At 35.0% G+C, this 27,812-nt stretch overlaps 2 protein-coding genes across 2 annotated transcripts; one reads left to right on the top strand and one right to left on the bottom strand.

The window, feature by feature from the left end:
* The first annotated feature begins 5,512 nt into the window (after positions 1-5,512).
* Positions 5,513-10,348, top strand: LOC105212388 (uncharacterized). Its single transcript, XM_011184328.2, has 3 exons — positions 5,513-6,095; positions 8,806-8,981; positions 9,156-10,348. The coding sequence occupies exons 1-3, from the start codon at positions 6,006-6,008 to the stop codon at positions 9,730-9,732; spliced, it is 843 nt and encodes a 280-aa protein (XP_011182630.1). The 5' UTR covers positions 5,513-6,005; the 3' UTR covers positions 9,733-10,348.
* LOC105212389 (uncharacterized) lies at positions 9,856-18,902 on the bottom strand. The gene is made up of 4 exons (XM_011184331.3): positions 18,009-18,902; positions 12,319-12,679; positions 11,932-12,224; positions 9,856-11,005 (listed from the first exon to the last, which is right to left on the bottom strand). Exons 1-4 carry the CDS (start codon positions 18,586-18,588, stop codon positions 10,926-10,928), a joined length of 1,314 nt encoding a protein of 437 aa, XP_011182633.1. The 5' UTR covers positions 18,589-18,902; the 3' UTR covers positions 9,856-10,925.
* Between the last annotated feature and the right edge of the window lie 8,910 nt (positions 18,903-27,812).

Genomic DNA, 27,812 nt, shown 5'->3' with positions numbered 1-27,812 from the left:
TTAGGTATTCGACAAAGCGCTCTTGCTGCACAGATTTCTGACTTCTATTTTCGGTTGTTCGAAAAAGTGAGATCCGACAAATATATTTCTTGATCTCGCGAATGCGGGACATTCCAGAAGAAAGTGATAAGATGATTCCACCTCGTATTCCTCCAGGCAGCTTCTACAGCTAGCATCCGGTAAAAGTTTTCACCATACAGCACTAAGTTTTTATACTGACACTTACTTAAGTATTATGTAGTAAAAGAATCGCATGATCTGGTGTAAGTCTTGACACCTTAGAAATTATTTGATCGTTATGTTTTTTGCCAACAATGTACCTCACGAGCTGAAAAGCACATGTTTTAACAATTTGTCCTAACTGTATCCTGCTGAACCTCCAAAGTTTTACCATGTTTCATTTAGTCGATAAAAATATTCCTAACAAATACTGTCTAAACCATTTACGGCCAACGGTTGGGTCTTTGGGCGTTTTCGACATTTTCCACAGAGGCACGTTTATAAAACTAGAAACACCCACAAAACATAAATGGCTTTGATTCTGAAAAGTGGGGCTCTCGCATATACCTTTAGCTTTTAATATGAAGAACAAGAAAATAAGTCAATAATTAATTAAGATAAAAACAAATAATAAAACAAATTAATAAATAATAAACAAGTAAGGAAAGGCTAAGTTCGGGTGCAACCGAACATTTTATACTCTCGCCATTTATTGCTATATTTTTATTAAGATAACACACAATTTGACCCATATATTCGGCATAAAGTCCAATAGGAAATCGAAAATCATCTTATATAGTACATAGGCTGAGGTAATTCTTGAACCGAGTTCACACATTTTTATCACCAACATATATTATATCTAACATTATATGCTCATTTAATTTGGCTAAGATATTTCACATATTAACCGATTTATAAACTATTAAGACCATCGTATTGTTGAAAATCCTATAATTAGTAATATGAGAGCTAGGGGAAGTTATGAACCGATTTTAACTATTTTTGGTACAAAGACACACTATTAGAAGAAAAAGACTTACTTTGAATTAAATTAAGATATCTGAGAGATTTAGCAATATTTTCGGTGAAAAATTATCCTAAGGCACTGAGTTCCTCATATTCGATATATAGGGCATGGAAAAGTTATAGTCCGATTTCGACAATTTTTTCACAAGATGCTGCACTCAGATTTTTTTTACAAAATGGAAAATGGGCGTGGCATCGCCCACTTAGGGTCAAAAACCATATCTCAGGAACTACTCGACCGATTCGAATGAAATTTGGTATATAATACTTTCATTACACCCTGATGACACTTGTGGAAAATGGATGAAATCGGTTCACAACCACTACAACTTTCTATATAACTCAATTTCGAAGTCCATCTAATTCCTTCACTTTATAAGATATACATAAGGAACCAATGAAGATAGAGAAATAAAACTTTACACAAATACTGTATATGAGCTGTGTCATCACTTCTGAAAAAATTGTCGAAATCGGACTATAACTTTTCAATGCCCCGGATATCGAATATGAAGAACTTAGTGCCCCATAGTAACTTTTCACCGAAAATTTCGGTAAATCTCTCAGGTATCAGTGTGTTTTATTAATAAAAATATAGCAATATATTGCAAGAATATAAAATGTTCGTTGCACCTGAACTTAGCCTTTCCTTACTTGTTAATTTATAAATATTTTGGTACTTGGATCCACTACTCTTCTTCAAGATGCATGTCACTTCAAAGCACGATGTTGCCAAAACAAACAACCACAATATTACAACAATGCTTGGGAAGTGGCATCAACCGAATCGTTAGCAGAAATCGATTTCCAGCCTCCAAAGTTGTTATTGTTGGCATGAGTGTGTCTCGCGTGAAAACTTAATGCCATAAAGCGTTGAATGTTTACCATTGAAGGTACTTAACGGCGCACCACCAAGCGCACGCTTGTATAGCATACTGTTTGTATGAAAACACAAGTTGCATGCCACTAACGGTCGCCACTTAACGTTGTTCGACCGCCATGGTCATGACCACATTGTTGTTGTTAATGTTGTTGTTACAGCCAAGCAACATTACTCGAAAGAAAGCTGGCTGCAACAATTGCTGGCGGCTGGTGTTTATGCGCTGACAGCGTCACTAGCTCGCAAGGTGGCGCGTGTTTAATGCAGTTGCTCAGCAAGCTGGATGGCGCAGTGGAGGGACCGCCGAATGCCGATTAGAGATATGTAGTGAAATTGCTACAATGCAACATTAGCCGTATTTGCCACAACTCCAAACATGGCATTTTGCGCGTATATGAAGCGAATGCTTAAATGGCAGCGCAGCTGTGCAACTTATCAGCTAGTCAATATGTCAGTCAGTCTGTTAGTAGATTGGTGAGTTGTGCGCTTGTCAAATGTGTAAAATGGTTACTGCTATTTCTATCCTCGCAGACTACTTTTATTGAATTTAATGATTTTCTCCACAAACATATATTAATTGCAGTTTCAATAACAAAGGCGAGTGTAGCAACGACTTGTGCTCTCCATGCCCGCATTCCTGGGCCGAAAGGAGATGTGATGGCGGGTTTGCGTGTCGTTGTGCCAATGTTGAATCCTTTCAGTTTTTATTCAACCAGTTTTTCCAGACTACTTAATGGAATAGTTGTTATTCTATACTTGATAATTTCTTCATAGCGTTCTTCTTTGCAACTTAACCCAGTTTTCAAATGAAGATTCTTTATCAGCTTTGGTATCATTGGTATTTATGTTCTTGTTCTCAAGCCAGTTATGGATGATATTCGTATTAGTATATTTCATGTATGATTCTTAAACTTTCTTTATTACATTTTAGAGTAAATTGTTCTTTATTTTGTTGCCAGACTTGTTCTCAAATAATTTCCACATGATCTAATAATTCTAATATGTGTACCAAGATTTGCACGGAAGGACGGACCGACAGACAGACATCTGGATTTCCACTCGTCTCGTCATCCTAAACAATAAATATATTCTTATACGAGTACTCTATCTAAATAGAGTATAACCATAATACTCTGTGCAACATGTTGCGAGCAGTGTTCTGAAAATGGCCATCAAAGCAGTTTGAAACCCTACACTACTATAAACAGCTGCTAATAGCTGGTAAAGAGAAAAAAGTAAATGAGATGGACATCTACTTGGCCTGGTACACTGTAGAAATGATGGAACTCAGCATCGGATCTAACATGATCTAACTGTCTTTTCTTCGTATTGTATAGCCACACTTCTAAGAATACAAGGAATAATGGAAAACTTTCACTTTGAAAGCGTATTATAAAATTTACTAGAACTATATTGTTTTAAGAATATGCCGATCACTTTTTCTGTATGATAAGGACACAAAGCACGCTCGAAAGTTAGGGACAAGTAGTAGTTTCAATGAAATTATTAATACTTTGGGCTGCCAAAAATTCCCAAAAAAAAATTATGAATCATTTTATTGACGCAGCAAAGGTTACAAAAATACCTTCATTATGAGAAAAAATGGCTTTCCTACAAAATGTCGAGGGTTTTTTAACATGTTTTTAAGTTTGAGAAATAATTGATATCGCTTTGAATTCTGATAAAATCTGCTATTTTCTTCGAAGAAAGTTTTAATTAGACTCTTAAGGAATTAACTTTTCTCTTTTTTCGAATTTGTTTGGACAACAAATACAATTAGCAATGATTCAATTATATTTTTTTTTTCGAACGGTGAAGAAGCTCTTATTTAAGAAAGAAAGGGAGAGATTAAATTCGGAAACATACGTTTAGAGTGCATCCACGACTTTTGCCCAAATTGAAAACCGTTCATCAAGTACTTTATTGTTTATCTGAAGAAAATTGTATGCCAAAGTAGAAATGTACGGCTCCCCTTCTCAGAAGTGCTGTTTCCAACACCGATGCGGAGAGTGTTTCTGATGAATCATCATATTATGTATTCTCAGAAGTTTTTACACCTAAATATACGAGAGAGATGGATGCATGTGTTTGTGCCCTCAAAGCAGTTCGCAATAAAAATTCTAACTAAGTTCGAATTGGTCAGAAACGAAACAGATTTATGCATAATTTTTAATACGTGTAAGTTAGAGGGCGTAGTTACAATGAAAAATCAACATTTTACAATTAAAACACGGAAGAGATGAATTTAGCTCCATTTACATGAGCAAATTACACAGTTATATAATCTTTTCGAGCTATTATGAAACGGGACTGTTATGAATTCCTGACACAAATCGCACAATTAACATCTTGGATGTTTTTTTTATCCGTTTTTGATGCCAAAACACATTATTATCAGAAAAAGATGCACTTTCATTAATATATCTCAAAGCCATAGCCATTGACGTTCTCATATACGGACTTGAAAAGTTCAAATATTCGTAGTTTGTGTGGGCGTTATACAGTACAGTACGATGTGCTTTTGGTTGACACTAATTGCAATGTAGTTTAGTAGTTTTAACTATAGAAGAGCATCAGTTCGAAAATGTGGAATTCACGGATTTCATAGCATAAGCAATTAATTGTGAACTGCGAATTATGCAGAAAGACGAAGATGTACCGTAAATAACTCTCAATAAATTTTCCCACCCTGGAAAGTGTTGCACTTTCTGTGGTGGCAATTTCCACTGTAAACAAAAAAGGCAGAAGCGCAAATGTTTACGTACAAATGCTCACCGCCGTCGACCTGTAGTAATAAAGTGAAAATCGTAAACAAGGCAGCAGCTCGTGTGCGCTTTAACGACTTGCATATTCATAGGTAGTATGTACGAGTGTGTGGGTAATGACGCTGAACCGCAAGCAACGGTATTAAAGAAAATTTTAAATTTTCACTATGGAAATCAGTGTTGGGAATTGGGTTTCCTGACTGTTATAGGCGCTATAAGTTGCGATGCTTAATCTTCGCATGTATATACATATGTATGCATGAGGATGGGTTAGGTGGAAAGTGTGATGCACGTTCGGTTTGTGGCAAGTGTTAGGAAGAAGTCGTTCACCGCCTAACTTGGTCAAAGACATCAAACAAGTAGAAGCGACTAACCGCATACATGTGCCAATAGAATAACAACAACAAAATAAAACTAAAAGTCTACTCCACCAATTTGTTGCCTCGCTCTTGATTTATTTGCTGCACGTTGCAATGTGCAAGACACACAAACAACAACAACACCGACTTTGGCAAAGACAACAGTGGCAGTTGCATCTCATTCCTTGCACTTGGTAAACAAGTTGTTGCATTTGTTGTTGTCGTTGTTGTTCAAATTTGAACCCGTTGTTATTTTAGTTGCAACATACCCGCCGACTTGTGCTTGCTTTGCTTTGGAATATCACTCATTCAACTAACTAACTGGGATTCTGCAACTAAGCCGCGCATCGGGTTTTCCAACAACTACAACAAGCAGTCTGATCCCGCTTAGCCTAGCAGTTGCAGCAATAGTGAAGTTAGCAGCGACGTGGATAGTCGCTTACCGCATGCGCCTTAGTAGTGCATATAAAATCTTAATCACAGGCATGAAATTCGCATTAGGTCTTTTGATATCACGACGATGTCATCGTATTCTAGCCGCTCGTGCAGTGTCAATGTGATTTGGAGCAAATAACAGAAACTTTCGAGGTGCAAGTGTGTAATTGCATAGTTTACTGCTAAAAGGACTAAAACTGAAGGATTAAAAGTGCGCCTGTGAAAAGCATACAATTCGTTTGCCAGTGCCAATTAAGTGACTAACGCACTAATTACGAACTTTACTTGCTTTTGTCCTTGTTAAGTAGTTTTTGAGTCTTCTTGCGACACATACGTTTGTTGTCCTGCCAAATTAAACACATATGTAGCAGCGGAAGTACAGTTGTGCGGTGTATTCGGTGTAATCGTGTGTGTGTGAGCGTTTGTGGAGAACAGTGAGCTAGATAGGAGAGAAGACTACAAAATATTCGAAAAGAACGTGTATTGTGCTCAAGGATATTGTCTTTGCGGTAAAAACACATTGACAGAAATTGCAAAATGAAAGCGCTCATATCGTTCGGTGTAATAACACTTTTTACCATCGTTTCTGTGCATGCTACACCCGCCATCAGTTCCAGTGAAAATGCGGTAATTATCAAAACTCTTCTTACTTCTGAAGACAACTCAGAAAGAACGTTCGTCAATTTTTGAAAACACTTTTTAAATGAAAAAAATATATATTTTATTATTGTAAAACGAAACCAACTTCTGTGTTGACAAATAGTCAGACGTATCTTTAATAAAGTGAGCTGATATTTAATCATTAAACCGCTATGGTATGATGAGGCTAAGAATATCCTAGGAGATAAAAAAAGTAAATTAGCTTACTTTTAATTAGAAATATGATAACAGACAACTTAATAGTTGATTTTAATGGAAAATCCCTTGTTTTGGAATCGCATCAATATAATTTAGAAAGGAATAAGCAATTTTTATAAAATTATTTCCATACATTAAAGATAACAGTGTCACTATAGGAAGGTTCTTGTGGAAATCATTGTACTTAATGTACTACTGCTAGTACACTATGAATAATGTACGTCATTAAATAAATAAATAATGATATCTAAAAGTGCATGTAACAAGTTATCCAAATTAATTGTCAATCGGACTAAGCAATCAATAATTGCACAAACAAAAATTGAAATATTGTTTTTGAGGAATGTAGAGAGCATAAACATTTCAACTCAAGCTAATATTCGGATAAGTAGTTTATAAAATATGCAATTGAAAATAAAAAGGAGACATAGCTGCCTACGTAACCCATAATTTCCACTTATACATATCAAGAAAATAGCATATGTACAAAAACGGCAATGATAAACAATTAAGGAAAGCCTAAATTCGGGCGGAACTGAGCATTTTATACTCTCGCAATTTATAACAATTTGACCCATATATTCGGCATAATGTCCGAAAATCATTATATATGATCTATGAGGACAGAGGGAATTCCTGAACCGATTTCACTTATTTTCACCACTAAGATACACTATATCCAAGACTATACGCTTACTTAATTTTGCTAAGATATCTCACATATTAACCCATATTTGCGTAATAAAGCCCACAGTATTTTTGAAAAACCTATAATAAGTATATGGAAAGTTATGACCCCAGTTTAATAATTTTTGGAACAGAGACACATTAATAAAAGAAGAAAATTGCCTCTGAATTACATTAAAATATCTGAGAGATTTACCGATATTTTCGGAGAAAAATTACTCTTAGGCAACGAGTTTTTCATGTTCGATATCCGGGGCATTGGAAATTTATAGTCCGATTTCCAGAGCCAGAAGCTGATATGCACTATTTGTGTAAAGTTTTATTCCGCTATCTTCATTGGTTCCTTATGTATACATTATAAAGTGAAGGAATAAGATGGAATTGAAATATGGAAAGTAGTCGTGGTTGTGAACCGATTTCGCCCATTTTTTGTGCGTGTTATCAGGGTGTCAAGAAAATATTATATACTGAATTTCATTGTAATCGGTCGAGTAGTTCCTGAAATATGGTTCTTGACCTATAAGTGGAAAATCTGAGTGCAGCTTCCTTCTGCTATATCTTCTGTAAAATTTAGTGTTTCTGACGTTCTTCGTTAGTGAGTTAACCCACTTTTAGTAATTTTCAACCTAACCTTTGCATGGAAGGTGGGCGTGGTTATTATCCGCTTTCAACTATTTTCATGGTGTGTGGTGGGGTACGTAAGAGAACCGACTGCAGAAAGTTTAGTTTATATAGCTTCATTGGTTTGCGAGATATATACAAATAACCGATTTGGGGGCGGGGCCACGCCCACTTCCCCAAAAAAATATATATCGAAATATGCCCCTACCTAGTGCGATCCTTTATTCCAATTCTTACTGTTATAACTTTATTTATGGCTTAGTTATGACACTTTATGTGTTTTTGGTTTTCGACATTTTGTGGGTGTGGCAGTGGACCGATTTTGCCCATTTTCGAAACCAACCTCTTCAGGGGGCCAAGGAATATGTGTTCCAAGTTTCGTTAAGATATCTCAAGTTTTACTCAGGTTATCCGTTGCACGTACAGACGGACAAACGGACAGACAGACGCATTTCTACTCGTCTCGGCATCCTGATCATTTTGATTTTATAACCCTATATCTAACTGATATATATACAACCTGATGATTTTTATTTTATAATTCTATATCTAACTTTTATGACTTACAAACAACCGTTATGTGAACAAAACTATAATACTCTGTTAAAATAAATATTGTATAGAACATGTATAAATATTGTATAGAACATGAGTTACAGCTTTCTGAACACTGCCGCCTCGAAGGATGGTCTCGCACTTCCTCCACGATTCCGGTTGATTGACGCATGAATGAGAATGAGACGCACTACGATCGAGTGAAAAAATTAAAAAAGAAAAACGAAGTTTTTGGAATTTTAGTTTAATAATAGAGCGGTACATGCATTTACATGTGCTGAATGTACCTAACAAATTTCAAGTCATTCGGTCAAGCCGTTTTTGAGATACGAGAGAGGAAAGTTTGAAAAACACTGTTATAAGAAAAACGCGTTCAAAGTTTCCAGCTGCCAACTGAGCGCTTCGAACAGCTCCTTCTTCCAACTGCTGTATCTTTTCTTTATGATAATTTATTTTTTGTCAATCACATGGGATGACCCTATTACAGCTTTAGTGGTTAAACACTTAGTGATATTAAATAATTTCAAACTTTAGATACATAAATTATTGTCGTTTTTTTGTATTATGAGATAACACTATTTTATCTTTATTCTCTTGTATTTTAATTTGTCACCAGATTCCCATTGTGAATCGTAATCAACTGGAGGAGGGCTTCCTGCGTAAACTCAACATAAAGTGCAGTCAGAGGGATAATCATTCGTGTATGATGCTCAAACTGATTGTATACATGAATCGAATATTTAAAAAGTCTTCAATCGATATTAATGAAAATCTAAGGGTTTCACAAAATAGGTAAGCAATAAATACATTTAGCGGAAGTGGTGGAGGTAGATGACTTTGCATGCTTTTTAGTCAAAGATGAAACGTAAACCAAAAAAGCGGTGCAAGGGAATATACTGCTTCCTAAACATAGACACAAACGACATCTACACTAGTTTAAATTTATTTCGCATTTCTCATTTGCAGAGATATCGACTCCATACCGGACGATCCCGACGATGATTTAATGTTGGCTCGTTCCATTGAATCGGACGATGAGACGCTTGGGCTACTGATGGCGGGTAAAATTTGGAAATTTATACGCTCACGTACGCTGCGCTATAAATTTTCCGACAATGCAGACTTCGTGCTCACCACCGAACCCAAAGGCAATTTAAACTTTGGCGTATCTGTGAGTCCGGTTGAGACGTTCGAAGAGGGACGTGGCAAGATGAAAAATATGGGCCCAATGCTGATGGTCATGATGGCCAAGATGGGCATGGTGGGTGCCATAATGCTCAAAGGTTTATTCCTGCTGGCGGGCAAAGCGTTAATTGTCTCAAAGATTGCACTGCTGCTGTCGGTGATAATCGCATTGAAGAAGTTATTGTCCCAAAAGAAGCATATCGTTGAGATACCGCATCACGATACCTACAGCTCGGGTTGGGCGAGAGCTTTGAACGGCTTCATAGACGGCATGGCCGAAGTGCCGGCCCAAATAATCGCACAGGAAGCGCAGGATATGGCATACAATGGACAAATGCCAGCAGAGGAAGTGCATTAAGCACAAGCTAGAGCTAAGTCAATACATAAATTATATGGTACAAACGATTATTTATGAACAGAAATATAAGAGCACCCATTACAAACAAATAAGAATATTTAATGCAGAGAGTACAGAGAGTAAGGCACTGCCAAACAACAAAAAAATAGAAAAAAAATTATACAAATAATGGAAAAGCAGCTGCAGAAAAACTGCAATAAAATGTAAAAATCCAAAGCCAACAACTTTAGCTGAGCCTGTTCGCTCGGCTATATTTCGTAAGAATACGTACACAAACAAATGATTAGTATAGACTTTTATTCGTGTTATTAATAAAAGATATCTATTAAATATTTATTTTGCCAACAAAATATATTATTTTCATGCAATTAATGAAAAATAATAATATGGAACGGTACATCTAACCAATTCGCATTGTTTCTACTAAAACTTGTTCGATTTAATTTTACTAGCACCTTGTTATTAAATTATTTATTTCAACTACGGTTTTATGTGAGGAATATTGTATATTATTGTATTGTTGTTTTATGTAGTTTTAATATTTATTTTATTATTTATTGTACACTAATTTATTAAAATTATAAAATTAAATAAAACGATGAAGCTTTCAACATTATTTTATTTTATTTTTTCTGAGATATTTTAAAAACAAGATTAAGAAATTATTTTCATACATAACAATAAACACAAAAACGTAATCTGTTTTAATTTAATAATTTTTTTCGTACGCAATTAACGGTTTATAAATATTTGTTCATCAGTACATTTAGCCTACTTATTGCTAAATGGTATTCAATTATTTTATTATGTTATGCTAAATTTATTCATATAATTAATATGTAATTTTATTTTTATTTTATTTTTTTTTTATTTTGTAGCATTTATTGCTCAGCAGTATTTATTTAGTCTTAACTTGGTCTACATACTTACAGTTAGACAAAATTTAACGCATGTGTGTATTAGAGCCTTCTGAATTAGCATTTAGTTTAAACCTTTGAGGAGTATATATATTTATACATAACGTGTCTTTTTTTTTCGTATTTTCAATACATTTTTGTATAATTGCTTTAAAAATTATTCGGTTAATAAATTACAAATATAACTTGTAATTATACTCTTAAATAAATACAAAATCGAAGGCGAGTTGCAGCTTTCATACAAAATGGTAGGCTTGGGTCAGTCATCAGATCAGTTTATGCGCGGTAATACGGGTGATGCGGTTGTACATAATTGTAAACTAGTGGCCGCCTAACACCCACGCTTGCTGTTGCCGCTGAAAAGAGCGTAAAAAGTAGCATTTTATGTATGTATTTAAACAGCAAACCATATAACAGAGGAATTTACTAGGAAAAGTCGCGTACATCAATGTGAATGCATTGACCGGAAACATGCCATATTTGTCTTAAACTCATAAAAATCTTGTTGCGTTGAAATTATTGTGCATTTCATTCACATGAAAACTGAAATCACTTGAAACGGAACGAATGTCAAAAATAACATTTATTTATGCTAATACTATTTTCTTTCGGATAATAGTGTTTAACCTGATTGAACGCAGTATAATGCTGTCTTTAGCTTACTAACGTAACCTAGCTGGAAAGTAGGAAAGGGAAGCTCCGTATAAAATATATATACATATTTTGCGAACTTAAATTTCTTTTCTTCATCGACCGCTACAAATTCGAGAATAACACATCGACGTTATTAATATGACAAATTAACATTTACATATGTACAATGTTCATAAATATACATACATACGTATGCATGTTTGGCTGGTTAACTGTATAAAAAGTTATGTCCACTGCCCTTCTTTCTATTCAGTGGCATGCCTAAAAACTCGAACGTATCTTTAATATTCTCCTCCTCATTGAATATATCGTCTTCGCCTAATTCCATCTCCTCCTGTTCCTCTTCTTCATTTGCGGCCACTGCTGCAGCCAAAGCAATTTTTTCGGCTATTTGTGCGTCACTGCGTCGGCGCCAACTCTGGTTGGGCATCAAAAATTCATTATAACGATTTTGCTTAAACGGATGCCTGTGAAATGTGCGCTTAAATGGACTATTAACGGGGCGTAATGGCATTCGCCAACCAACTGGGATTTGTAATTGAATGCAACCGAAAGGTAGGAAATGCGAAAACATACAGACGTATTGTCAAGGTCAGCCAATAAAGGTTGCCAAGCTTAGAATACTCACACTTTCCCAACCAGGAGTCCTCGCGCTTCACTTTTGGTCCCAGATGCACGGCATTCAATGCCGCCAACACTTGCGTACCGTTATGCATTTCGGCGATATTGTGATGTAAACTGCTCTCCGCAGCGAGATTTTCGATACCCGAATGTCCAACGCTGTGGTGCTGCATGGGGGCAGCGGCTAATTGCAATGCGGCAGGGTACATTTCCCCGCCCGACGCCATTTCGGGATGCATGCCATAATCCATATTGTATGGCATCATATAGGGCGAGTGCTCAGGGAATTGATACATCATTCTGCGATACGGTGAAGAGAATTTAATTAGACTTCTGTAAACTCAACAGCCAAATGTGTGTAGCAGTGTTCTCATATATGCACGCAGTTACTCACTTTTCCGATGCATTATCCATCAGCTTTTTCACAATAACCATGGCAGCTACTATGAATGCTAATTTGGAAACGGCTAGTGCTTTGAGCGTCAGCAAACCGACAGCTTTCGCCGCTACCATAGTCCAGCCAAAGGTGGTTGCGGCCAAATACATTGGTATGTACATTTGGAATTGCTTTTTATCCTTTTCCTGCTTTTGTTTTCGAAACCGGCCACGATGACCACCACCGCCATTACCTCCTCCTCCCATAAGACCGCCACCACCGTTGCCACCGCCCATTCCAGAGCCTAGGCCACTAAGTAATCCTTCAACACCTCCTCCGCCACCGCCACCTAGGCCACCACCAAGAAGGCCACCTCGACCTGCAGGTAAAAATATTTAAATTTATCAATTGCACTGTACAACACTCGGCTTGGTATTGGACCAAAGTAAAGTTTTTCGGAGAGATTGAGTCATAAGTAAGAAGAAGAGTGTTCTTCGATTTTCGAAGGTAGCTTCTAAAATCGAAATATTTGGATTCGAAGTTCGAAAAAATTACTTTTCAAAAAGATTATTATTATGGATATGCTAATTAAAAATCCAATGTCAAGATATAATCTAAATTTTCTTCCTAATTCAATGGAAGCTTTTCCGCCAATCTTATAAATATTTTTTTATATACGAATTTTTTTATTTTTATTTTTTTCAGATCAAAATTTTATATTTTATAGCATCTATCCTATAAGTTTGACCGAAAACTTTTATACACCATTGAATTAAGAGAAAATGTAGATTATATAAGAATTCGAGTTAGAGATTTATATGACAAGGGGTATTCATACTGTTGTATGCGGTACTGTGTGCTTAGTGTCGAAAGTACAGAAATATATTAAGATATGTGGACTGTTGGAAGGTTTGGGTTGATTTCACAATTTTTTTCTAACAATTTGGCTTATATCAAGGACAGGCAAACTTTGTTTGGATTTAATATCTCTTTTAGTGTTATCAAATACAATGTCAAATTGGCGTGAGTATTCAAATGACAACTATTTGAGGAATATACGAGTATATTCAATTTGTATAAAATAAAGGCAGACAAAATATAATATTTCGAGATGCTTACAAAACCAGAATAAATTTGCATAAGAATTACCCATTTTTCAAAAGGTTTTAACAAACCTTTAGGCAACGTGCTCACTTAATTTCCTTGTTATATGTACATATAACATTTTCTACGAATTTACAATAATTAAATTTGAATGCCTGCTATTTAAACAATGTCTTATAAACAGCTAAGCATAAATTAATACAACACAATTAACAGTATTCCATATATAAGCGTTTAATTTAAACAATGATTTCAATATATTTCTACGTAGCACATACATATGTATTTTGATAACTATCCACCAATAAGGTACTTGTATAAACAAATATGTAATAATATACAAGTATGTATAGATTAATGGTGTCTGTCCTGTGAATGGCTTCGTTCCACTTAAGTGCAGAACTAACATACACCCCATTCAGATATTGTGGGCGTAAAGATACTGACAGACCTGGTAAATAACAGCTTTTGTGGCAATATTGTGAGCTCAGTACTTTCTAGTAGATTAGTTAAAGGGTCCACCACTACTACGATCATCTAACAGAATCGTTGTAGCCATAAATTCAGTAGTGATTTTATTGAAGGCGAGTAGCTGTTCCGTACTCACTAGATGAGAGATCGGCACTACATCAATTCAAAACAAGTAATGAAGAGCGAAGTTCGGGTGTAACCGAACATTTTTTACTCTCGCAATTTATCTATTTAATTTTGTTAATATAACACACAATTTAACGCACATATTCGGAATAAGTCCACTAGATAAATTTTTATGTATAGTATATATTCTTGGTCCGATTTCAACTATTTTTATATATATAGGTATATGGAGACTAGATGAATTATTGGCCTGATTCTGGCACTTTTGGCACAGACGCACATTGTTAGAAGGAATATATCTGCTTTGAATTAATTTAGAACATCTGAGAGTATTTCGATATTTTGAATAAAAAGTTAGCCGCAAACTTCGAGGTCTCCATGTTCTATATATGGGGCCTTGAAAAGTTATAGTCCGATTTCGGTGATTTTTATACGGAATATGCAGCATATGAGCAAAGTTTTGTCTCGATATCTTCACTGGTACTTAATTGGGAGATCCACGTCCATTTAAAATTCTAAATACAAAGTTCAGCCCTTTTGTACCATCTTTACCAAGAAATATATGTTTTCTAGTGTTTTTCCTTACTGAATTAAAGCATTTTTAGTACTTTCCATGATATGTACAAAAATGGTTGAAATATCTTTAGTAGAAATGTACAAAAAATTTATTAGAGGGTGGGGTTACGCCCACTTCCCCAAAAAAAATTACATCTGAATATACCCCTTCCTAGTGCGATATTTTATAAAACTTTCATTTGCATAACTTTATTGACGGCTTAGTTATGGCACTTCATATGTTTTCGGTTTTCGTCATTTTTTGGGCGGGGTTGTGGTCCGCTTTCAGCCATCTCTGAAAGCAATATGGTGTATGAAGTTTCATCAAGATATCTCAATTTTTAGTCAAGTTACATCTTGTACAGACAGACGGACGCACTGACAAGCATCTAGATTTGAACTTTACTCGTCACCCTGATAACTTTGGTATATAAAACTCACACCCACACAATGCGGTTTAGGGAAAAACTGTAAAGTGCTATGACTAATCCTCAAAATTGTAAACGTGAAATTTATCAAATAAGATTACAGTAGAGAATGACATCTGTGGTATTACATTTTTTCAAAAGATCTGACCCCGTACCCTAACGAATTTTATGTACAGATACATATATACCTTCCAACTGCTCTAATATTATGAATATAAAAAACTAGATTGATTTTGATAAAAAATCTATACAACACCTGAAAATATTTCCCCGAAGAAGTCAGAGACTTGTTGTACATAATCAATGCTCCTTATAAAAGCTTTAGCTATATTTCTTATTTATATGTGAGCAATATCTAACTTTTGGATAAATGAGTTTCTAGCTTACAATGCATAATCTTTTAACATATCATCCCTCATCGTACACTCCGTATATATAGAACACAACTCCGTAGTATTGCAGATAAATAACCTTTTGTAGGCCATATAAGCTCTACATAGTGTTGTTAGCTTTAGTGTGATGAGCGTGTTTGCGACGCATAATTCAATAACATACAAAAAATAAATTTAGTTTTACTTAGTTTTTGCAATTTGACTTGAATACACACCTTAGCATCTACTTTATGGGAAGTAATATGAATACTAAGACATTTTGATATATTAGCGATTTTAGGACTCCCGCAACATGTTGCATAATATGTTCATATATCGAGCTAATTTGGTCACAATTTGAGATATCTTGATTAAACATGGTATATGTATTTCTTAGACTGCACTTTGTCGTCAGTAACTATACCACCTTTTCATACATAACATTCTCTATACCATTATAATATAGTATCAAAATTGGCTAAATCGGATTATATTTCCGATAATAAACAACGTGGAATATCAACAGCTTATTTACTATTTCAATAAATAACTCACGCATTATTTCAGGCATGGTTTTTCAATTATTTCATGTGTAACCAATACCCAATAATACCTCCCCGTATATGTATATATTCTTAAAATTTAAAAAAAAAATTATTATTTAGTTTTCCATCGTATTTTATATTTAGGTACTTGTTGATAATCCATACAAAAGTACATTAATGGCAGGAAATATGTTAATGCGGTTACTTTTAATGTTTTTGTACTGAAAGGAATTACGCCTTGATGAAACTATTTTTGAAACTAAATAATATAATAATATATATTCAACAGAATAAGCTGAAGCTGAATGAATGAGATACAAGCGTTAAGATCAAAACAAACAAAATTACAGAATACATGATTTAATATATGGACTTAAAGCTTTATGCGTAGTTAATACATAAAAGTGTGTATAAATCTATAATTTATAGCTTTTTGAAACCTTCTACAACTCGAAGTCTCTCTAACTCGAAACTCGTTAGAAATATATCCTCGAAAATTTATTAACTTTTACGTTTTATTATCAAAGAAGGGGAATTTGTTTATACTATGGAGTAAAATCGTTGGACTCCAACTAAATTTTGTAATGGCAAAATCGCCTCCAAATTTTTTCACATTCGTTGTATATTGAAGAGAAAGGCTGAACCAATTATAAAAGGGTTTTCATTTGAATTGACCAATGTTAAACTCAGATGCTTTAAAACAATTTATGGTTGCCAATTTATATAATATTAATAAGCATAAATATCTGAAGGCGAGAAACCTTTTGAAATGTGAATGTTATCCGATGCAACATGTTGCGAGAGTATAAACACTGAAAGTTATGAAATGCTTCTGATAAAGAAATGAGTTCAGTGAGATCTTGATAAATACCAATATTTTGCAATGAAATTTTTTTATGTTTTTCAAATAAACACGTATTAAGCGATAGTTTGGTAATCTATTATTCAATCGATAAATCGTATTTAAATTTGTCACACCAAATCATTTATAGAGAGCAGTACAGCCTTAATCATTTCATGCCCAATGTTGCCTATAGGCAAGTACTTACCGGCTTCTAATTCTCGTTATTTAAATTTTTTGACCAGTGGTTTTTTCAATTATGTAGACGTATGTGTTGTGCAAGCTTACAGTTACATTTTTTGTTATAAGCTGTGCACGTGTTCATTCAGTAAGAGTTCTCCGCATAGAGAAATTGACAAAATCGGTTTCGCGAAAAAAGTTATACTAAAGTGGTTAAGGAAAAAGTGTTCAAAAACATAAAAATAATAGTTTTATTTTAAAACAAATTGAACTATATAAATAAGCAAAGATAAGAGAGTTATTAAAAAAAATTCATGAGAAAAGTGTTTAGTTTATTTATAATAATTTAATTTGTGCCTATAAGCAACATCCTGTAACTAATGAAGCAGGATACATAGGACTTTGAAATTTTTATCACTTCATATTTGAGTTGAGACTAATATATGTATATCTGTCCTAAAAAACATGTTAGCTTCGCCCATTTTAATTCGGGCATAAGGGCGTTAATGAATATTGAAAATGTTCTTTCCTGTGCTAAAGTGAATAATTTCGAGTTTATTCTTTTTGATTTGAACTGACTGACTGAAGAATATTTAATGATAAATTTAATTGGTTATATAATAATAAAATATTATATTTTCTTTATTCTACAACAATTTTGTTAAAACAGATTTTTATTTTTTCATTCTCATAAAAGCCCATAATGCGGTTACTTTTTTCACAATTATGATTATTTTTATAATTTAACTGAACTATTAGTGTAATTTTCTTTTTTTTTAATACACACATAATGCATGCAATCTTTTTCCAATACATTAAAAGTCACCTTTCGAACGGAGGAAATTCACGTAATTTTATTATGCCAATAGGGCTTTAAAATTGTTGAATATTTAGTTATTTTTCGGATTTCTCTCAGTAATTGTATTTCGCGAATTGTTTGCTTTCTCCTGGATAATTTTCTTTGGGGAATTATTTTTCCCACGTTTACCCAACCTCACACTGTATATTGAGTATAAATAAATCACATTCGCCCATATTAATAACCGATATATTTTTACTCCTAAAACCACCTACACTACAACACTACCTTGACTGCCGCTCGCCTTCTTCAGCAAAGCAACTTCAATGTAATTCCCATCATCCTCTGCACGTTGCACGCTGAACACCATCGGCCCCACCGGAATACGTATTGCATTTCCGCTAATAAAGTCAACAAAACTCGAAATGCCACGACCCGTTCCGACGCTACCGAGTTTTTCTTTGTCCTTATCGCCCACCGGCGGCAATTTTGCTAAATCCATGAAACCCAAGCTAATGGTCTCGCCGTGCTTGTAAGCTTGCAGCATATCACTCGCCAGTTTATGAAGACAGCTGGCATTATTGGCACATTGCCATGACATTTTTTCCGAAAAATCCCTTTTCACGCTGACATTTGACTTCGGGCGGGCAGGCTGTTGCCTTTTATAACTCTGCCCACTAGACGTCACTGATTCGGCCTCCTCTGTCTCTGTTTCGCCTTCACCGATGGCATTGGTATCACTGGCACTATCAACCGATGCTAACGCACGCGAATGCAATGCCGATCGCACAGTGGATATTTGTAAGCAAAGAACAAGCCATAAACAGAATGCCAACGATGCGAGCGCCCGTTTGCTCGAATATGACATTGTGCCGAGTTTGGATTTTTTGATTTACCGGTTATGCAAATGCTCTCTGATTGTATGTGTATGTTTTTTCGTTGTTGTTTTCCTCACGACTCAAACACTTGAGTACTTTTAATAGTTAGGCTGCCCGTTATTTCAACGCGAATGTCCTTGACATTGGATTGCGTGGCTGCACATGCGCCACCACTTTTCAACACTGTCACAGCACTTGTTCGGACAATGTTCGAGTCAAAGCTACCGATTTTTGACTGGTCTGTGAATTTGTGACGTTAGAACTCGAGCGCGCACGTATTTTGTGGCAAAATGCGATGTAGACTAAACACTCGACTGGGCATGCAACTCGGTTTTATTGTCTTTGCCAACGAACAAGGCCGCACTGATTTACCAGCCTCTGCTTATGCCCCCGCCAATTGCATAGGAACATTTGTGCATGCAGTGGTACATTTGTATGTATGTGTATGTAATTGTATATTAATTAGACAATAATTTTGTTACCATTTTTCTTTGCTGCAATCTTCGCACTTATCATGTGTAATTTCTATACTTTTAATATTCACTTACACCGCCTTGGCATTTGTGGCGCCTTTAGTTGTTGCAAGCGTATCGGCTAACATGTATGCAATTCGCAAGTATCAAATATAAGTGCGGCATGCGATATGGTCGTATGCAGTAAGCAGCATTGGCAATCATAAGCATTCATCACATTAGCATCGACTGCAGAGCAATGTGTAGCAACATCTAATGCCAAGGCGCACCCCTTGCCGCACTCCTCTGACTGATGTCTGCATTGCCATGGACACCATCACTTTCAGTCAGTCACACAACACCTACTAAAAGCCACACACACGGCATCACATTCGTTACCGTTGCCTATGCATTTGGTTGTTGCCGATTATTAGCTGTTCGCTGTGCAAATGTGCAGCGAGTTACTTAGTGTGCTCTTGGTGTTGCATGCGAGCAGGTATGCTGTGCAGCTTCGTTGAGCCCCTTTTCTCTATAATTCGTTTAGATGGAGGCAAGGAGATTAGTGTGCTTGCATCCAAATCACAGATCATTACGTGAAAAGTGGTTAGAACTGTGGTTGCAAAAGTGGAACTGTGACAAGCGAGCGAGAGAGTTGGAAACACGAAGTGGTAAGTTGCTATGACACAACTGCAGAATATCGTTATCTTCAATGAATTTGATCTATATTGAAATCGTGAAAAACGAACAATTATTTTTACTTATATTTTGTGAAACATTTAATTTAGGATTTAAGTAAGGATGGGCTAAATTCGAATGTAACCGAATATTTTATACTCTTGAAATTTGTTTATGTCATTTTATTAAGATAACACACCGGTAATAGGTAATTCTAGGTATATGAGAGCTATAGAAAGTTATGATCCGATTTTAACCATTTTTGGCACAGAGGCACTCTAATAGAAGAAAAGGAATTCCCCTGATTAACAATAAATTATCTGGGACCTTAAGAATTTATGGTCCGATTTCGACAATTTTTCGTGAGTAATGCCACACCTCAAATACAGTGTTTGTGTAAAGTCTTGTTCCGTTGTCTTCATTGGTTCTTGAGTTATATATTGTAAAGTGAAAGAATCAGATAGACTTAGAATTGTGTTATATGGGAAGTAGGCGTAGTTGTTAAGCGATTTCGCCCATCATTAATATCACGGTTTAAAGTAAGTAACATGTACCGAATTTCATAGAAATTGGTCTAGTTGTTCCTGTGTAATGGTTTTTGACCCAAAAGTGGACGCCACAACGGCCACTTAAGATTTTTTTTTTAATTCAGTGTTTCAGACATTTTACGTAAATAAATTCAAGCACATTTAGTAATTTAGTAATTTCCAAACTAAACTTTGTATGTTGTTCATGGTTATTATCCGATTTCATCCATTTCAGGGTGTATAATCAGACACTAAAGGGAAATATGTCCAGCAAGTTTGATATAGCTTATTTAGTTTTGGAGATATATACATAAGACCCATGTCGGTCGGGGTCACATCTACTTTTGGAAAAAGATTGCATGAAAACATGCCCCTTCCCTTTGTAATCCTTTGTACAAAATTTTGCTTTAATAATTTTATTTATCGCTTAGTTATTTTCTGTTTTCTGGTATCGCCATTTTGTTGGCGTGGCAATTATCCGATTCTCCCATCTGCAATACCAACCCTTTCATGGTGTCAAGCAATATGTGTACCGTAGTTCATTAAGATATCTCAAGTTTTTAAGCCTCACTAAAATCGCTTAAATTATATAAATCCTCTCGAAAAAAATAGTTTACTTAAACTTGGGAGATTTGATTTTGCATCCACACAACATACAATACATACAATACAACAGAGTAAAATTACTATACATTTTTCGGAATGTATTAAAACAAATCATATAAGCTATTCCAGTAGAACAGCACCGATAGTAATATTTTTGCACACTTGCAATATGGTCTATATTACCAATAATTTATATAGTTATACATGCTTAAGCTTTATAGAAATGTTTAGATATAATATGAATATAAGACAACGTTACTTTCGGAATATCTTTTATTTCAAAGATAGACATTTTTATCAAACCCACAACTGCACAATTTCAGCTGACAAGAAAACCTCATTCATTTTTCACATTGCGGTTTCATAGTCACATGAGAAACATTGTTGCCAGAGTATTCAACAATGATGAAGACGTGATTTAACTCCGTTTCTTAAATTATTTTCCACACCATTAGCTTGAAAGGGGCGGTAAATAAATAATATCCATCTAAAACACCGTGCAATTGCAAACTGCTAGGAGAAATGATCCTCACGAACCTGTTAGTGCTGTGAAAGAAAAATCAGCAGCTGCGATCAATGAAAATTGTAAATACTGGCAGTTCGATCACAGCAGTTCAATGGTTCATATTCGATAGCAGTTCATTAATTGATTACAGTAGAAATTTTAGTTGAGATTTCGATAATTTTGGTTACAGTGGTTACGAAAGCAGTTAAATATACCCACAATTCATTTATGTATAGTTCGAGTTCTATCAACTTATTGGTTCTTAAAGTTTTCATATACGATTACATATATCAACGATTTAATCATTTAGGATATTAGTCAATCAAACTGCTACTAATTTACTTTATTACTTTTAAAAGAATTCGCCCCGGTATTTTTCTTTTGTCGATGGTGGGACTTTGTATTGAAAGATCATTAAGTGTTTTCAATTTAAATTCGGTAAACACATATTTTTATACTCTCGCAACAAAAGTTGCTATGAGAGTATTATAGTTTTGTCCACATAACGGTTGTTTGTAAGTCCTAAAACTAAACGAGTTAGATATAGAGTCACATATACCAAAGTGATCAGGGTGACGAGTACAGTTCAAATCCGGATGTCTGTCTGTCCGTCCGTCCGTCTGTCCGTCTGTCTGTCCGCCCGTGCAAGCTGTAACTTGAGTAAAAATTGAGATATCTTAATGAAACTTGGAACACGTGTTCCTTGGCACCATAAGAAGGCTAAGTTCGAAGATGGGCGGAATCCGACCACTGCCACGCCCACAAAATGACGATAACCAAAAACACATAAAGACCTATAACATAGCCATAAATAAAGTTATGAAAATAAAATTTGGAACATAGGATCGCATTAGGGAGGGGCACATTTGACTGTAATTTTTTTTGGAAAAGTGGGCGTGACCCCGCCCCCAAATAGCTTTTTGTATATATCTTGCAAGAAGGTGCACTGAGATTTTTTTACAAAATGGAAAATGGTCGTGGTGTCGCCCACTTATGGGTCAAAAACCATATCTCAAGAACGACTCGACAGATTTCAATGAAATTCGGTATATAATATTTTCTTGGCACCCTGATGACACGTGTGAAAAATGGATGAAATCGGTTCACAACTACGCCTACTTCCCATATAACTCAATTTTGAATCCTTCTGATTCGTTCACTTTATAATGTATACATAAGGAACCGATAAAGGTAGCGAAATAAAACTTTACACAAATATTGTATTTGAGCAGTGACATCACTTGTGGAAAAATTGTCAAAATCGAACCATGACTTTTCAAGGCCCCTGATATCAAACATGAAGAACTCAGTGCCTAAGGGTAATTTTCCACCAAAAATATAGGTAAATCTCTAAATAAATTGCGAGAGTATAAAATGTTCGGTTGCACCCGAACTTAGCCTTTCCTTACTTGTTTATTTTACCTTATTGATAACACAATAAAGAATTATTAGCTAGAAATTAGTTATGCATTTTTAATTCACAAACATATGGCAACTCTACTTATTGTAAAGGAAATTCGACACTCCTATGTGCACACATATGTTCGTGTGTGCTCATAGTAATATCAACCAACATCAAAGAGCTCCCACTTCGATATAATGCAAATCTTCATATTTATAATTACATATGTATGTCCACAATTTGCTTGCTTTCTTTTATAAGAAGTCGTTATAATATAATAAAAGACATTTAAACAAGTAAGAGTTAAATATGAGACGTGATTTCTTTCAAATTAACTTTCAATTTCTTCATTTTTCTCTGCATGTTTGATTACTTCTTTCTCTATTTATTGAATTGTCTTATTTAAAGCATTACAATAAGTAATTAAATCTTAAATATTTTTAATAGTATAGTAGCTCCAAGTTATGGTTGAGAATTTTCGTAACATATTGCTACTTAGTAGGCTAGTGGTTCTATTTTTAACCGAGTTCGATTGCAAATTTGTATCAAGGATTCAACCAGTAGGATTGGATGATTTCGGAGGTGTTTTTTACACTTCCTTTGTTTGAGATATTTCTGGGGTTGGTCGCCGGACACAGGTCTTAATGAGAGTGTAATGTAATGCTTGTACTAGTGCTCGTTTAATTTTCAATCAGTTGTTCATTGTAATGTAAACTTGTACCCTCTGTGATAAGTATGTCCAAGATATATACATTAGGATGGAGTGATTTTTTTTTTTTTTTGCTTCGGTATATCTATAGACAGTTGCTGTTTTAGGAAAAATTATCGCTAATTACGAAATCATTGAATCCGCAAAATCGGAAATTTTGCTCGAAAACTATCCGTTGGTGAATGAATTGCGGAACTGTAAAATAAATAAACCATTTGGAAGTTTTATGTATATAATTACTGCTGACGGACTAAATTATGTTTTATATGGGTATTTTAGAGACAAGAGACAAAAACACTTTAACAGAACTTAATTTGAGGCGTTTAAATACGATATAAAATTGCCCCCCGAAATAGCGCAAGAGTTTTCTCAAAGTGCCTCAGGCGAATTAAATACTTTATAGAAAGAAATTGTACAAGAGTTAAACTGTGTTAGCTCTCCAATCCAGGGAAAACTGGGTGAATGAAAATGTGTAAAGGCATCATGTGTATATATTATGGGTTGGTAAAGAATTTATTTATAGTTTGAAACTGATTTCAAGTTTGTAACCAAAAAAATTACAAAAATGCACAAAGCATATCTGAAACAGGGCGTGGGGCCTTTATCTAAGTAACTTTAAAATCACTCTATGAGGTAGTCAGTTTTAAACTTTTTTTAAATGAAGTTTTACGGTCTCACTTTATGGTAAAGCAGTTTATCGACAAAATCAATGAAAGCTTGAAAATTTTCGATCGAAAATCTTTACCGTATCGACTTCGAATTCGCTGCGGGTTCAATGATTAGACCCACTCATAAATTCGCAAACATTAAACGCGATTTGTTGTTCCTAGCGATGCTATGTTAGATTAAGATAGAAATAAATGACCTTAAAATATGAGGTTACGAAAAGAGGGGGTATCTCTAATTTTTTTTCCACCCACCGATAGAGTGACAGTGAAATATTAGGATTGTAACTGTTTAAAAGGGTGTAGTGTTTCCAGGAAGGATGTAAGTTTCTTACTCGACCAAAGCTCAACCAGAAAAATTGTGATAGGCGGTGTTAATATAATTGGAATTGTGAAGAATAAGTCAAAACAAGATAGGAAAGAAAAAAGTTTATCGTGTAACACAAAGATAAAGTACTTAGACAAGCCCTATTGTTTTTGTTTTTTGGCTGATGACTTTTCAATTAAAAGCAGCAGATAATGCGATAGTTTTCTCGTACCATCTAGTCCTAACCAAAAAAATCCAGAACATGTCAATGGAAAAGTATCACCACCTTTGCAAACTGTTTTATTTTTGCATTGAAAGAAAATTTTTGATTGAATTCGTTGGCGTGATAGCAGCCTTGCTCTACTAAAACCTCTCATTTATTTTCCCCACAAACTGCACTCGATGCTTCTGTACCAACTTGAAGCAGCGCTCCATGGCTTGGGCATGTACCAAGACCGTTTTTGACAATGTTTTTCAAGGTTTCATCAGACATATTTAAAGTTAGAGGTGGTTCAGTTATATCGCAGTCTCGCCACATAATAATGTCAGTATAACCTTTGGCATCGAAGTTGAATGCAGGTACTTTAAATGTTCGAAGTCTTGCCAAGCCTGGCAATGAGAAGATTTTCTGGGTGATCAAAATATCCATTTCGTAGGATTACTTTGTCAATGATTGCTTTCATATCAGAATTCAAATAACGACATGGGTTAACGGTTTGTCATAGATTTTTGGCTCCGTTAATGCACGAGGAATTATATTTTATTGTAAACCACATTTTTCCATAAACTGGGTCCGTTTTAGAAATCGATTAGCTGTTGTTAGCCATCAAGAATGCTTAAGGACTCCAGGTTCCATATTAGCTAAATCTAAAGAAAATATACCAAAGTAAAATATGACGTTGTGGTAACTCATTTGAATGTTATTAACAGATAAACCAATGTGATGGCCTATTGAATTTCTCCTTCATCAGACGAATAACACCACCTTTGAAACCTGTATTCAGTTCCATCGCAGACTTAGATTTTTAATATAACAATATAGGGTTTCCGCCTCTTGTAAAGTTGATCTGATCTTAGTTCTTTCACGGCGAAGCTTTGAACGATCAGTGGCACAACTTGGATCGCTCGATGAAATAATACCAACGTCTTTTAAGACAGAAGAAGCCTTAATAGCAGCAGGTCTGTCGAAGACCACCTCTAACTTTAAATATGTCTAATGAAACCTTGAAAGGCATTGTCAAAAACGGTCTTGGTACATGTCACACCCAAGCCATGGAGCGCTGTATGAAGTTGGTACAGAAGCATCGAGGTAGTTTTTGGGGAAAATAAACGAGAGGTTTTATTAGGGCAAGGCTGCTATCACGGCAACGAATTCAATTTAAAAATTTTCTTTTAATGCAAAAAGGAAACAGTTTTTGATGTGTAAATAGCATTTTAAGTAATATAAGAGAACGTTTTTATACTCTCGCAACAAAGTTGCTACGAGAGTAGTATAGTTTTGTCCACATAACGGTTGGTTGTAAGTCCTAAAACTAAACGAGTTAGATATAGGGTTATATACATATATCAAAATGATCAGGGTGATGAAAAAAGACGAATGACGGATGTCTGTCTGTCCGTCCTGTAACTTGAGTAAAAATTTAGATATCTTGATGAAACTTGGAAGACGTATTTCTTGGCACCATAAGAGGGGTAAGTTCGAAAATGGGCGTAATCGGACCACTGCCACGCCCACAAAATGTCGAAAATCGAAAACACATAAAGTGCCATAACTAAGCCATAAATAAAGCTATGGAAATAAAATTTGGTATGAAGGATCGCACTATGAAGGGGCATATTTGGATGTAATTTTTTTGGGGTGGTGGGCGTGGCCCCTCCCTCAAATAGGTTTTTTGTACATATCTCGGAAACCAATTGAGCTATATAAACCAAACTTTCTGCAGTCGTTTTGTTAGCCATTTCTTAATACAGTCCAAAAATGAAAGAAATCGGATAATAACCACGCCCACCTCCTATACAAAGGTTAGGTTGAAAATTACTAAAAGTGAGTTAACTCACTAAGGAAAAAGTCAGAAAAGCTAAATTTCACATTAGAAATGGCAGATGGAAGCTGCACTCAGATTTGTTTACAAAATGGAAAATGGACGTGGTGTAGCCCTCTTATGGGTCAAAAACCATATCTCAGGAACTATTCGACCGATTTCAATGAAACTTGGTTTGTAATAGTTTCCTTACATCCCAATAATATATTGTAAAAAAATAGGCCAAATCGGTTCACAGCCACGCCTACTTCCTATATACCAGAACTTTGAAGACGATCTGAATCGTTTACTTTACAATATATAAAGTAAGCACTAGTGAAGATATCGGTGCAGAACTTTGCACAAATACTACGTTTATAGTGTGGCAGCCCCATTCTAAAATCGAAATCGGACCATATGTTTTCAAGTCCCCATATATCGAGAGTATAACCCGAACGTAGCTCTTCCTTACTTGTTCTTAATAAATACTTAAACAAACAACTTTAGTATTTAAAATTTTAATTTTTTGAGTTTTCGACTGTACTGGAGCAGGTCAAAACATTAAGATGTTTGATATTTTGTATGTTTGTTTTATTTTTAAAGGGCCACTTTTCATAGCTATGCCATTGAAAAAAAAATATCTATACATTATTATATATTAACTTCTATTCAGAGTAGTAAAGTAACTTGTTAGACATTAAAATTTGATAAACAAACTGGTGTGCACGGTGCAAAATTATGCCAGACTATTAAGATTTCTTTTCACTTTCGGTTTTCTCACACTTTTTAAGAGGTAGCATGTGTGTGTGTATGCAAATCACCTTATAACTGCTTTTAATTTATATTTATAGTAAATTGAGTAATGATGTTAATGCAGATGATAAACGCCGTTATTTTCACTGAAAGCTACCATTAACACACAGACATATGTATGTATAGATTAATTTCGGTATATACTTACGTGAATGGATGGACTTGTGCGTGTTTGTTGCTCATTTCTGATTTTGTTGCGTTTACCGCGCCGTTTTCCACTGATGTACATACGTTTTAATTTTCATTTTCACGCAAAATAAATTAATTTAATAAATTTTTTATATGTGAACATATACAGATTCTGCTTTTCTTCATAGTTTTTACGAGCATCACGAGCAGAGTGAAATTTTTACAAATGTTTGCCTTTCAACGAATTCATGCGGTGTTGCTTTTGTTATGGGGCATGCTGCGTTGTCGTGTTTACATTGAATTAGTTTTTAAAATAAATTGCACTTGTATAGTTAAATGATGTGCTCACAGTTTATTGGGAAACATGAAACTTAAATTAAGCTGATTTCTTTCCTATGCACAA

Source organism: Zeugodacus cucurbitae, chromosome 2, assembly GCF_028554725.1.
Source record: "Zeugodacus cucurbitae isolate PBARC_wt_2022May chromosome 2, idZeuCucr1.2, whole genome shotgun sequence".
In the NCBI taxonomy this organism is placed as follows: domain Eukaryota; kingdom Metazoa; phylum Arthropoda; class Insecta; order Diptera; family Tephritidae; genus Zeugodacus; species Zeugodacus cucurbitae.
This window is presented reverse-complemented; position numbering and strand designations above follow the sequence as displayed.